This window comes from Peromyscus maniculatus, chromosome 1 (genome assembly GCF_049852395.1).
Source record: "Peromyscus maniculatus bairdii isolate BWxNUB_F1_BW_parent chromosome 1, HU_Pman_BW_mat_3.1, whole genome shotgun sequence".
NCBI classification, from domain to species: domain Eukaryota; kingdom Metazoa; phylum Chordata; class Mammalia; order Rodentia; family Cricetidae; genus Peromyscus; species Peromyscus maniculatus.
In genome coordinates this window covers 115,728,852-115,742,858 of record NC_134852.1, presented here as the reverse complement: position 1 = coordinate 115,742,858, position 14,007 = coordinate 115,728,852, and the positions used below count along the sequence as shown (strand labels likewise).

The 14,007-nt window shown below is 41.2% G+C and overlaps 1 protein-coding gene across 1 annotated transcript; it reads left to right on the top strand.

The window, feature by feature from the left end:
• Positions 1-4,247: 4,247 nt before the first annotated feature.
• On the top strand, positions 4,248-5,198 carry LOC102905212 (olfactory receptor 52L1). Its single transcript, XM_006991717.3, has one exon. The coding sequence runs from the start codon at positions 4,248-4,250 to the stop codon at positions 5,196-5,198; it is 951 nt and encodes a 316-aa protein (XP_006991779.2).
• The last annotated feature ends 8,809 nt before the right edge of the window (positions 5,199-14,007 follow it).

Genomic DNA, 14,007 nt, shown 5'->3' with positions numbered 1-14,007 from the left:
TGTGTATGTATATGGTTTTGTGGGTGTGTGCATCAGTGTTGGTGGATGAACCTGAATGAGAAAGCCAGAGGAAGATGGCAGGTGTCTTCCTCAGTCTCTCTCCACCTCATGTTTTTGGAGTTCACTGACTCAGGCTGGCCAGTGAGATGGATCATCTGGCCCACAGTGCCTGCACTGTAGGGGTTTGACCGACTGAGCTTTCTCTCCAGCCCAGCACCTCTTAGTAGTTTTAGATTTGTTTCTCCTGAGTCAGAATGTTTGTTCTTTCCAGGTCTGGCCTAGGCACTGTCAGGGGGAGTAAAGCACAGGACACAGAGATCACAGAGGACACATTCCTGCAAGCTAACTGTTAGTGCAGACACCTACTGATCTCTTGAGCCTCATGGTCAGCTGGAGACACTCACAGGCCATTCCACACAGTCTCATTTTCTCGTCCTCACAGCACACTAGCACAGGAGGATGCAGGCTCTTTCTCTGAGTCTTTCCAGAGCTACTAATTGTGTTTACAACATCGGAAAGATTAGCTTCCCAGGTCTTGAGTGATGTGTTTAATTTTCTCTCCAACATTCAGAAACTGCTATGCAGCCCTTCTGAGCACAAAGTCTCCCTTATTATCACTCCAAAGCTAGAGCAGGGTGTCACTATGAGGCTGCACTGGTGCCTGGAAGCTCTGGAGCTGGAGCGGGGAGGTGGAAGCTCTGGGACTGAGGGAGAAAGCTTAGTAGAACCTTCCTGAGTGTGGCAACTTTCCCCTTTTCTCCCTCAGCTGACACAGAGCTTCAACAGACACATCCTTGAGGACAGCCCAGAGACAAGGACGACTGTCCTGCCTGTCATGTTAGGTTCTGGGATGTGTTAGTTGGAGCCGTGTCTCTGAGTGCTTGACTGTGCTGTCTTCCTCTTGTGTCAGGGCATTATCATCGATCCACTGCTTCTACACCTCTGCCTGTGTTCTCGTCTTTATCTTTCCTACTTCATAGAGTCAGGGTCACTGTTTAGGAGACTAAGGAGAGAAAGTCCTGTCATAGTCCATACAGTAGACTTCCTGGTCAAGAGGCAGTCAAAGAAGTGACTGCTAGTCACCCTTCTTTTCTATACACATCTAGAACTCTGTCCTTGTCTCTTACAGCTGAGATAAAGTAGAGCCCACATTCCCATGAAGCACCCAGAGTGTCTTATAAGGGTGGGAAACATCAAGACTCAATGGTCACCTCTCAGTAGACACTCTTCTGCTTATTATGTGCTTATCCCTGAAGTCCAGCCTCTGCTTCATCAAGTTCCCACAGTTTCAGGTCTTTTAAGACCTTTGCATAATTACTTACTTGCTGTGCATTTTAAACATTTGGATGTGTGTTTCCTTAGCCAGTCATATGCAGGACAAATTGGATTCCAGCTATGCTGCATCTTGCTCTGAGAAGTCTCCCCTAAGTAAGACTTCATCCCCACTCTTCAGGATTGGATGATCTAATGGTACAAGGTAATCAGTGCAGTCTCACAGCAGTGAGAGAATTATAATTGAGGACAAAGAGAGACATGTCAGACTGCCCTGCAGCACTCAAGCACGACTTGGCAAATGACAGATGGCTTGGGCTGGATCTGCAAGGGTGTAAGTGAAGTACAGCCTTGGTCCTTTTCTAACTGTCTTCCACTTCCTGGTGAGAGAGCTAAATGCACGTTTCTGTTCAGATTCCTGGAGACAAAGGCTTTTCATTTTTCATTAAGGCTCACAGAGGTCCACCTACTTACATAAGCAGCCCCAGGCTTTTACTCTGTGTGCACAAGCCACAGAACACAAGGAGGCAGCTGATGCCAAGGAACAGCAACATTACTCTTCAGCTCTCTTGGTGTTGATCCTATAAAAGCTATGGACATGTTTCCAAAATGTATAGCGGTACATTTGCTTCTCTACTGAGCTATGCAATGCAGCCTGAGGTTTGCATAGGAAGGGGTAGCTAAGAAAGAGAATAAACTTTCTCTTTGTGTGGAACACCAAACACCAATGGGAGAAGTTTTTTACATGGTTAGATTACCATGGCTCTCTCAAGAGAACTATCACTATTCCTTTATTTTTAGAGATGAAGAAGAGCAAAGGCTGGGAAATTTGTGTTCGCTAGGCTTTTTGGATTTTGTATTTAATATAGACAGAGTTTGGGGGCAATGTCATAGTCATTACTGATTTATTTTAAATCACTCAGAAATATAGATGTGGGATCCCAAGAACTGAGTCATGTCTGACTCTTTATGTGTATGTGTATGAATCTCAGAATAGATTAATACTATTTCGGTGTGCATCATTTTCTTAAGGCAAATGGAGTCACAAATACACCATCTAATGTCTTTTGCAATGCTTCCAGAGTGACTCACATGGACGAGATTAAAACAGGGCACCTGTTTCATTTACTTGTGTCTGTTGTTAACATTTGTAGAGGCAACAGCAATGTATTCTTTCTTGCAAGACAACAAGAGACAGACATTTGAAACATAGAAGGAGATTTGTGGATGCAAAGAAAAAAAGGAAAGACATTTGGGATTTCATTCTTTAATAATTTTTAGTAATAATGAAATCCATATCTTGTAGAATAATGTCAGCCTAGACTTGGAATGTATGCTTTGATTAATATTTATAGTAAGTTGTATGGCTGATCTTTATTTTACTGTCAGATGAGAAATCTAGGCTTAGAAATTGTAAGTAGCTTGCCAAAGTTTTATTACTAGAATATGAAATAGACAGCTTAAATTTAATTAAATTTGATGATATACACCGTAATGTGTCCACCAGGCTGGCTTGTGGTTACCAAGTTTAATGAGATCTGATTCTGTCTTTTGAAATAAAACACTGTGACACTGAAAGGGTTTTTACGATGCTGACAAATCAGAATGTCATAGATAAACAAAGGCAGGTCGTAAAATATGGACAATATTACCTGGGTTGGCAAACCACTGTGAAACCTTCTGCAGGAAAAGAGGGCACTGGACTCTGGATCTTGATGGATGAGAAATACCAAATTAGATAAGAGAGGAAAGAGAAAGAAGCTCAGAAGTTTTGTGTAATATGCCTGGGTGCTCATATAATTACAACAACAACATAAGGTAACAGCAAAACATTTTTAACAGGTAACACAACTGCTAGGGAAGCAATGCAATAAGATAATCTCATAAACTTGCATGCCAGTCTGTGAGTCGTTCCATGCATGACTTTCACCAAAGCATTTTATGTACATATGAAAGTTAAATTTTAGAGAGAATTTGTGATTTCAGGGTTTAAAAAAGAGCTCATAACAAAGTTACAGAGTGTCACTGCATGAGTTCACATTTGATGTTTTTCCAATCTGATTTTTTTCCATTATGTCTGGAAGAATTTGGGTAAGAGAAAGTTGGATTACAAATTCAGGCAGTAATACTGGGGGCCGAGAAAAGAGAAGGGCTGTGAGATATTAAAGTCAATGGGGATTGTTGAAACGATAAAAGGCATCAGTTATAAGAATGAGTAAAAACAGTTTTCGATTTGGATACATAGACATGGGTTTATTCATAGAAATAGAAACATAAAGTAGATAGAGGATATTTGGGAAGGCTGGTTAAGCCAGATTGCTTTGAATGTTGAATGTACAGGCCTAGGGAAGCAAACAAAGAAATAAATTTGTGCATCACAGGAATATTTTTCCATCCAACATAAGCTTGGAATGAACGGAAGCACATTAACTAGTTAAAACCATGCAGTGGATTAGTTAACATAGGGAAGAGGAAGGGAAGGGATCCTGAAACCCTGGAGCCAACTGCAATGAGATGGAGAAGATTGTGGGATGCAGCCTATCTCAGGAACAATTACTGAGTACTGTGTCCTGAGGCTGCAGGGGATGAGTGTCAAAGTGACAGGAGACTTAGCCTTCAGCACTACCTACACAGTTAGTAAAGACAATGCTTTCAAGTTGACAGTTTCAAAATTTAAGTCACTGAGCAGAAGAGTTAACATCTCTCTCAAGCAGCTGTGTTCAGGGTTTGCTCTTATCTCACATCACAGCTAGACTCATCCCAGTTCAGATGTGCGGAAGGCTCATCTGAAAAACATTTGTGTCCAGTAAGGGTTTTCTTCCCTGAGTCTAACTTTATTCCCTCGTGTTGCAGCTCAAGTCACCTGTTGCTCTGATGAACATGGTAGCTGGATCTGCATAGTGTCTTAGCATATCAAGAATGGAGAAGTCGTGACCTGGGTGTCTTTTCACTCTTCCTTCTCTGTGCTGTTGATCATGGCCCTCAGCAATTCCAGCTGGAGGCAACCCCAGCCCTCTTTCTTCCTGGTAGGCATTCCAGGCTTGGAGGAAAGTCAGCACTGGATAGCGTTGCCCCTGGGTGTCCTTTACTTGCTTGCTCTAGTGGGCAATGTGACTATTATCTTCATCATCTGGACTGACTCCTCCTTGCACCAACCCATGTACCTCTTCCTGGCCATGCTTGCTGCTATTGACCTGGTCCTGGCCTCCTCCACTGCACCCAAAGCCCTCACAGTGCTCCTGGCTTATGCTCATGAGATTGGGTACATTGTCTGCCTGACTCAGATGTTCTTCATTCATGCCTTCTCGTCTATGGAGTCAGGCATACTTGTGGCCATGGCTCTGGACCGCTATGTAGCCATCTGCCACCCTCTGCGCCATTCCACCATCCTGCATCCAGGGATCATAGGGCGCATTGGGATGGTGGTGCTACTGAGGGGATTGGTCCTCCTCATCCCTTTCCCCATCCTATTGCAGAATCTTGTCTTCTGCAGAGCCACTGTCATAAGCCATGCCTACTGTGAGCATATGGCTGTGGTAAAACTTGCCTGTTCTGAAACCGTAGTGAATCGAGCCTATGGGCTGTCAGTGGCACTGTTGGTAGTTGGGCTAGATGTCCTGGCCATTGGCATTTCCTATGCCCTCATCCTCCAGGCAGTGCTGAAGGTCCCAGGGGGTGAAGCCAGACTCAAGGCCTTCAGTACATGTGGGTCTCATGTTTGTGTCATTCTCATCTTCTACATTCCTGGAATGTTCTCTTTCCTCACTCACCGCTTTGGGCACCATGTTCCCCATCATGTCCATGTTCTGCTGGCCACTCTCTATCTCCTTGTGCCACCTGCCCTCAATCCTCTTGTTTATGGGGTGAAGACTCGACAGATCCGCCAGCGAGTGCTCAGGGTGTTCTACACAAAAGCATCAATTTGACTACATCCTACTGACTGGCTGTAGAGTCTCCTACGAAGAACTCAGTTAAGAGATCATGGATGTCATGGAGTGTATGTACAGGAACCATTATACAGTGAATATTTCTCCTCCTAGTTGTCTATGCAAAGAAAACCCCCAGGCACGTGGTTCAACAGTCTGTTGGGATGTATCTGGATAGCTGCGTTTGTGGATATTTCTCCTTTATCCTATTATTCTTTCCAACCCCAACAATTCTCCACAGTTGTCATGGGGACTGGGGGATAGAATTTTTTCCCCTCAATCCAATAACTGATCTTGTAACACTATCTGAACAAGAATGGCAAATCCTAGTCTGTGCCTGGTTTAGGATTCAATGTCTTTACAGGTTCTAAGCCAATGCAATGGATGCTTATCTCTGTCTCACAGAGTCTATTAAAGGATACAAAATGGCCACATACTGAAATACCACCTTTTGTTATAATGTTACCTACTTATTTATTTATTTATTTATTTATTTATTTATTTATTTAAAACAAGCGTAAGTGAAATAGGCACTGTATGTAACTTATCCTTGGAGAGACAAGATTTTCTAGGAAGAATTATATTTCCACTTAATGATTTTCTTTTTAAAAATCTCGTGTTTTAAATTTTATTTATATTTTTGTCCAGTATAAACAGCAGACAAGGCCAAGTATTGAAGACATCTATTTTTTTGGTATTTATTTAATAAAAGTAATTGTATATTATTTCAATCTGACAAAGCTACTAAATGGCACTAGGTTCTCATGCACAGATTCAGTAAATGTGGAAGCAATTTTGTTACTTACAGTGAGTTTCTCTCTTGCAAATGGTAAATATATTGTGCTGTCAGGCATGTCATACGTTTCTGAGGATGGGAACCAGGTAAAAACTCACTGGAGGTCTGCCACACTTGGTGTTGGTCATCCATCTAAGAGTCTTTGTGCTTTAAAATTAGAACATATTTTGGTCAGTCCCAAAGACAGAGTTTTGCTCCATTGATTTATGATGCTCAGGAGAGGAAGGAAGGCTATTTTGGGAATTCATTCTAGAATTGGTGAAGAGTACAGTTAGAGATTCTGCTCTTACCATTGTTTGTACATTTTGCTACTGATGAGTACTTTTCTGTCTGAGAGGCTGAGCATTGTTTAGTTTGGCTGGCATCTTTGGATGAGGTACTGAAGATGGATATGAGGTATATTTATCTCAGGAGGAATTATATGTTTGTATTAGGTAGATATGTCTAGATCTCAAACTCTCTAAGTTGTCCTAGGGAAACCCAGGTTGTGACATACCCATTAGGGGAAAAATCTTTTTGACTTTAGAGGCATTTTGTTTTGTCAGCCTACAAATGAAGAGTGTTCTCTTTCTCATTACTAATATCACTTATTGGTTCTTGGAATGTGGATGTGATTGTGAGCTCTGGAAAGGCTTTTTCAATCACAAGATGGTAATGTAATTCTGGTTGAAGGTGAGAGAGTAACAATATTGAAGAGCTTGTGTTTCCAATGCTGTCTAGGTAACAAACTGTGACTTGAATCTGAAACAGAAATAAACTTGTGTTTGGATTAAACCACCATGTATTTGGGGAAATTTTGTTGCAGCACACTAACCTATAGCTTAAAAAGTGTGTGCTGGAGCTGGTGAGATGGTTGTTCAGTGAGTAAAGTGATTGCCACACAGACATGAAGATCTAGAATTAATGTAAAGCTATGCACAGTGGCATGTCTAATTCCAGTGCTATTCTGTGAGATAGGAAGCAGAAGGCAGACAACATAGTGTATTCAGTGGTGAATAGAAGACCCTGTCTCAAATAGGATAGAAGGTGAGGACTTATACCCTTGAGTGCATGGGCAGCCAGAGGTTAGTGTCAAGTGTCTTCTTCCATCACTCTCAGTTTAATTTTTTTTTTTTTGATACAGGGTCGCTCATTACACCCAGAGCTCACTGATTAGCTAGACTGGCTGGCCATTAAGTTCCTGGGTTCCTCTTGTCTCTACCCCAAGTTCTGGGATTACAGACACATGCTGTCAGAACTGGCTTTTAAAACAAATGTGGGTTCTGGAGAGCTGAACTCATGTTCTCAGTCTGTGCAGCAAGCAGTCACTGTGCCATAGTCTCTCTTACTTGAAAAATCCTTACTTGAAAAATCCCCTAAGGCAGAAGCCAAGGCCTCGCTGTTAAGCAGTCCTTAATGACTGAATCTGGTGATTAGATTTCAAAACTATTAAATTAAAGCCATTTGAAATATACAGAGCACTGATACTTATAAAACCAACAAATACCTTCATCTTTGTTCTGTGAAACATTTCTTTAATGGAAAATTGAAAATATCAAATAAGTGTATCATACAGCATTGTAGTCTAACAAAGACTCAGTGAATGGTTGGGCTCAGGAACTACTGGATTAAAAAATGATTATAATTCCTTTTAAAGGAATTTCTTTAAATATTCAGCAGAACTTAATAACCAGTTGAATGCATATTGAAAGGGAGAGATAGAGAAAGAAAGACAGGTAGATAGATAGATAGATAGATAGATAGACAGACAGACAGACAGACAGACAGACAGACAGACAGATAGATAGATAGATAGATAGATAGATAGATAGATAGATAAATAGATAGATAAATAGATAGATAGCATGAGAATGCTACATTTCAAGCTTGCATGATTACACTTCTGTGTTCAGCTCTGGCTGTCTAGGGAAGGATGCTTCTCTTCCTATGGCTGACATCAGAGATCTGGCTCCATGGAGCTGAATGTGATTGATCTGGAGTCTTATAGCCTTTCAGTTGCTCTTGCTTAACTCTATGAGAAATGGTCACAGTTACATGGTCTTGTACATGAAACACACATTGAATCTGCTCATATAACTGCTTATCTGGACTAGAAGGGACTGCTAGCCCTTCACTTAAAAAATTCCATTTAATCTTGAAGATCCTGTTCAGCCATATCTCACTCTATTTACAGTTTCTAGACACCATTGTTCTTTCCTGTATATTTTCTTCAGATTTCTCGGATACATTTTGCGGTTCTCAAAGCACTCTGACCTTAGGTCCCTCAGAGTTATATTTACTTTCATTGTGATGTGCAGCTATCCTCAGATTTAAAGCTGTAGCTTTGACTCAGATTTCTCTCGAGTGATGGGCAGATAACTCCAGACTCAACCATGAGCCCAGTGAGGTGACGCAAGTTGGACAGTGATGTCTGTGTAAGCAGAAGAAGGTTAGCTTGCCAAGATGGAGTATCACTAGACTCACCTTCTTACTTAAAACAACTGAAAAACTAAGTCAGCACCCAGCAGAGATATTTGCATATCCATGTTTCCAGTGGCACTATTCAAAATAGCCAAGTTATAGAACTGGCTTAATATTCCATCAACAAATAAATGAATAAACTCAGTATATGCACACAGTAGAGTTTTACCATCCATGGTGAATTTATGTAGTGTTGTTTTAAACTAAGTCTATCATTCTATTTTATCAATAAAGACTCAGGAGCCCGATGCTGGGGTGAAAACCTGTCAGCTCAGAGAGGCAGAGAAAGCGCCCAGCTGACCTCCAACTCTGCTACCATCCCAGAAAGAGAGCTTTCTCCTACACATCTCAAACAAAAACTCCTCCAACAGAGTCTCCCCTTTCTACTTCCTGTGTGTCTCTCTATCCTTCTGACTTCCTCTACTCTCTATGATTTTTCCTGTCAACTGGTTGCTTGCTCCACCTCTTGACCTGTGGTTGATTTTATATACTCCTGTTTAAGCAGAAAGCTCTTGGATTAAAGGTATGTGCTAAGGCTGAGCCACACCACAGCTAGAAGCAGACTTTCCAGAAATTAACTGTAGCAGGCTGTCTTTTGGGTCACCAGCCAACTCCCGAATTACGACATGGAGATTTGTTATTAGTTATGAATGCTCAGCCTTATCTTAGCTCTTTTTAAAATCTGTTTCTCTTTATCTATGTTTTACCTCAGGGCTTTTTACCTTTCTTTCATTCTGTATATCTTACTTTCCTGTTTCTTGTGTCTGGCTAGCTGGCAGCCATCTGACTTTTAGCTCTGGGTGTTTCCCTCTCTTTCTCCCTCGCTCTTTCCTCTTCTTCTCCTTGAGACTAGATTTCTCCTCCTATTTATTCTTTCTGCCCACCAGCCCCACCTCTACTGCCTAGCTATTGGCTGTTTGGCTTTTTATTAGACCAATCAGGTGCTTTAGGCAGGCAAGGTCAAACAGCAACACATCTTTACATAATTAAACAAATGCAGCATAAGCAAATGCAACACATCTTTGCCTAGTTAAAGTAATATTCCACAACAAATAACACAATCTCAGAGTTCACACTGTGATCAAATGTCCTGTAACATTCCCCCCTTTTTTTCTAAATAAAAAAAGAAAGGTTTTAACTCTAACACAGTAAAACTATTTGCAGTAATGAAGCTATTTTTGTCAAGCTTTTGACAATGTCCAGCTTGGTTGTATTTGGCAGTCTTAGGATTACGTATTTCTGAGTTCAAAGTTTTGTAAAGTATTTGTGTTAGTTTTATATGAATTTGAATGTCCTGAGCAGTTTGTAGTCCATCTTTCAGTGGTGTTTGTCAGCTTAGTGGCATTGCCACAATCCAGGTGGATTTATTGTTGCAGTGTCCCATCATCCTCTTGGAGACCTCAAAGGTCACTGTTAGGAATGGTTGTGGTTTATTGTAGAAAACTTAAACATTTTAAATGTCATATTTAGCAGATCTCCAAAAAGTTAGAGGACACACACAATCTATTAAGTACATCTAGGTTATATAAACTTAGTTCATAGTTACCTGCTTTAGACTCAAACCCAAAAATACATGCAGGAAGCTAGATGAAGCTTATTTCTACAATTAGTTAGTACTCTGTATGACCACTAATAACATGACAAAATCTATCCTAGGCTATTTTGATTTCCTCTGCCAACAGAATTAATCCCAAACTCTTTACTTTAAGCTTCAGGCAGACTCTTTGGACAAGGACAAAAGACAGCTACTTTCTTCACCAAAATATCACAAGAATGATTTCTAGGCAACATACTAAAATTCTTCTGTGACACATATTGAGTGAGCCATCCACAGTTCAAATAACTCTTAGCACTGTTGTCTTTAATGCTCCTACTAGTATGGCCCATTAAGCAGTGCTTAGAGCATTCCACTGCTTTCCAACCCCAAAATACCAAAGTCCAAATTCCTCCAAACGAAAACATTGTCAGGCCTATCATAGCAATACCCTAGTTCCTGGTACCAACTTCTGTATTAGTTAGGGTTTCTGCTGCTGTGAAGAGACACCATGACCATGGCAACTCTTATAAAGGAAAACATTTAATTGAGGTGACAGTTTACAGTTCAGAGGTTCAGTCCATTATCAGTATGCAGGCAAACATGGTGCTGACTACATCTTGATCAGAAGGCAACAGGAAGTAGATCCAAGGTCAGTATTCTTTGAGAACTGCAAAATGTCCCAAGGAATTTGAAGAAAATATACAGGAAAGAACAATGGTGTATAGAAACTGTAAATAGAGTGAGATATGACTGAACAGGATCTTCAAGATTAAATGGAATTTTTTAAGTGAAGGGGCTAGCAAAACTTTCTTCCTGTATGTCCAGATAAGCAGTTATATGAGCAGATTCAATGTGTGTTTCATGTACAAGACCATGTAACTGTGACCATTTCTCACAGAGTTAAGCAAGAGCAACTGAATGGCTATAAGACTCCAGATCAATCACATTCAGCTCCATGGAGCTGGATCTCTGATCTCAGCCATAGGAAAAGAAGCATTCTTCCCTGAAATTTCAACTGTATCTTCAGCAACCAAACAGAGCTCTGTATGAGACCATGACATGGAAGGGGTCCTTATGCACCACAATGCCCAAGAAATAAAAGAAGTCTCTTTCCTTCCCTTCCATCTTTGTTTAGGTGTCAGCCTTTTGTACCAGGTCCCTGTAATTTCTATCTTACTTTGAAACCATACCCTCCTGCACATTCCATTTTACTAGCAATTCCATAAATGGACTTCCTAAAGCCTCAGCTCCTTCCCTTCTGAGACTTTGCTTCCCAAGTCATCTGGGTCTAAGAAGAGGTAACAATAAAGAACTCCTGTGACCCTCAAGGTTTGTTCACCAAAGGCTGGGCTGGGTTACTACGACAGCAGATGCGTCTGTGAGTTCCAGGGACAAAGGAGGAGTGTAAGACATACAGGACTAAATAGGGAGAGCAGCTGTCCGATACAGCAGACAGGGATCTTTATTCATGGGCCTCTACTAAACAGGAAATAAAGAAAGGGTGTGGGGACTATGGCTGAATTAGCACCTCAAGTCTCAGCTCACACAGAGACACCTCCTGAGTGGCCTTTCAGCCACCTGCTTTTGTACAAGGATTCCATTTCCTTGTGTGAATGGAAAATCAAGTGAGTTACACTTCCTCTCGCCTAGTTGGGAGAAGAGGCCTGCAGTGGGGTTAGGGTGTAGGGATGGGATAAAGCCAGATATGCTGGGTTTGTCACTGGACAGTGGGCATAGGAGGTCAGAGAAGACTCTGACAATCCTTGTTTCAGAAGAAAAGCTTCAGACAGAAGAAGATGCTTTACTTAGAAAAGTCCCCATGGGAAAGTTTTCTTATATGAATTCAAGATTAGTTTTTCTGTAATTTCTCTCTGGTAGTCCAAATTTTGCGTTTTTCACCTATGGTAGGCATTCACATTCTTTGAAGTTAAAAGTGATATTTTTATTTTCTGCAGAACGTAGACCTATAATTTGCAAAAAATGATCCCCTTAGCTGGATGTGATGGTATATGACTATAATCTCATTTTTTTTGGAGGCTGAGGAAAGAGGATCAAGATTTCAAATTCAGCCTGGCATCTACACTGAAACTCTGTCTTCAGAAACAAAAATAAAAAACAGCCAAATAGACCCCCACCAAATAACAAAACAAAAACAACAACAAACACCCAGCCAAACATACAAACAGCTATCCATCCCACCCTAGAGACCACACCCTGCAGATACCTATGGCCGTATCTCAGCTTGACTAGGAATACATTAACACATAGTGTTCTGTGTTGGACAGGATGCTTTGGACAGGAACGAGTTAAGAAAGTTTCAACTCTGTGGTTCTTCAATGAATACTTGCCTAACACATCCTAGATGCTAGGCAATTGCCAATTAATAGAGCTAACCCATTTTAGAAGTATGCAATTACTTTTTATATTGTGAACAACAAAATTAACTTCGGAGTTTGCCTCCTTTTAAATTTCTTTTTCTGACTTCCATTCTCCAATGTTAAACACCACAGAAATGGGCTTTAACAAAGTTAGATCCCAAGTGATGTCACTGGATATCAAACCGTTTTCTCACAAGTTACCAGGTTTAGTGAAGGTGTTTGAAGAAGCCAGGCACTTAGGCTCAGAAGCAAACACATATACAGTTTGAGATGACAGGGAGGCAGATGAAGAGCAGCCTCTCCTGTCCTGAGGTTTCCACACTAATGTTCTCCTAGCAGAAGCCTTTGAATACTCGGGTAGATAAAATGAAGTAGGATTTCAAGTTGGTGAGGTATACATATTTTGTAAGTTTCTTGATTTATCACATTTCTTAACCACATGTGCGCGTGCACATGGAAGTGTGTGTGTGTGTGTGTGTGTGTGTGTGTGTGTGTGTGTGTGTGTGTGTGTGTACCAGTGGAAGCCAGAAGAGGGTATGGGATTCCCTGGAACTGCAGTTACAGGTGGTTGTGTGTTATGGGAACTGAACTCTGGTCTTCTGGAAGAGCAGGAAACGCTCTTAACCTCTGAGCCTCTCCAGGTCCCACATTTTGTCAGTTAGCAGGAAATCTATGAAGGGCTGCTTTGCTACTACAGGTTGGCTATGACCTCAAAACTTGGGACATCAAGATTGTTCAGCCACAGAAGCTGAACATAAGCATTATTGCCAGGATGGAGACTCTACATTATTGGTAAGGCAACAGTGCCTTTGTGTGGCCATGAGCTGGTATAACAGTCCAGGAATAAATTCCAGTTCTCCACTGATGTTTCATGTTTGAAAAAAGGCTGACAACACTGTTCTCAGAAATCACTGAGGGACTTCTAAAACTTAATGGGTGGATGAGCAGCTTCATGAAGATTCTGCCTTTCCTGCTTATAGAGCATATGGAAATTTTAGTGGCTATTTAATCACTAAAAGACACTAAAACTTTTCTCTGGTGGCATTTAAAGTCACTATCAAGCCAATAACATCATCAGGACAGTATGTATCCTTGGTATTTCACAATCTATAACTTTATTCATATATGTCTGGTGATTATATTTAATATATAAAATAAATATATAATAAGTTTATGCATTTAATTATTGAAGCAGGGTCTTGCTATGAAGCTTGGAACTCACTATATAGCTCAAGATGGTCTCAAAATTGATATCCTCATGCCTCATCCTCCCAAGTTCTAGACCTAGAGATATGTGCCACCATATGTGGCTATAATAACATTCCTTTAGTGTGGGAGCCCGTTCTGGGGTTCCTCGTGGCTTTACCCAGCAGGTCCGAATAGAGGATGATCAGGACCACGGGCCTGAGTGCAGGTGTCTGAGATGGCCTGCACTTGGCTGTGCTGGGGGAGGAGGTCTTTTGCTCCACCCCTTGGTGTCTCTATAAAAACCCTGGACCAGAGACAGTCTGGGCCCGTTGGAATAGGTTCCAGGCCCTCTCGAGGCTATCCTTTATTTTCTATCTGTTTATCTCCACAAGATGCTCTGCTATAAATCCTTCTATCTAATATTTCCTGCTGCTCGCACTCAAGAAAACT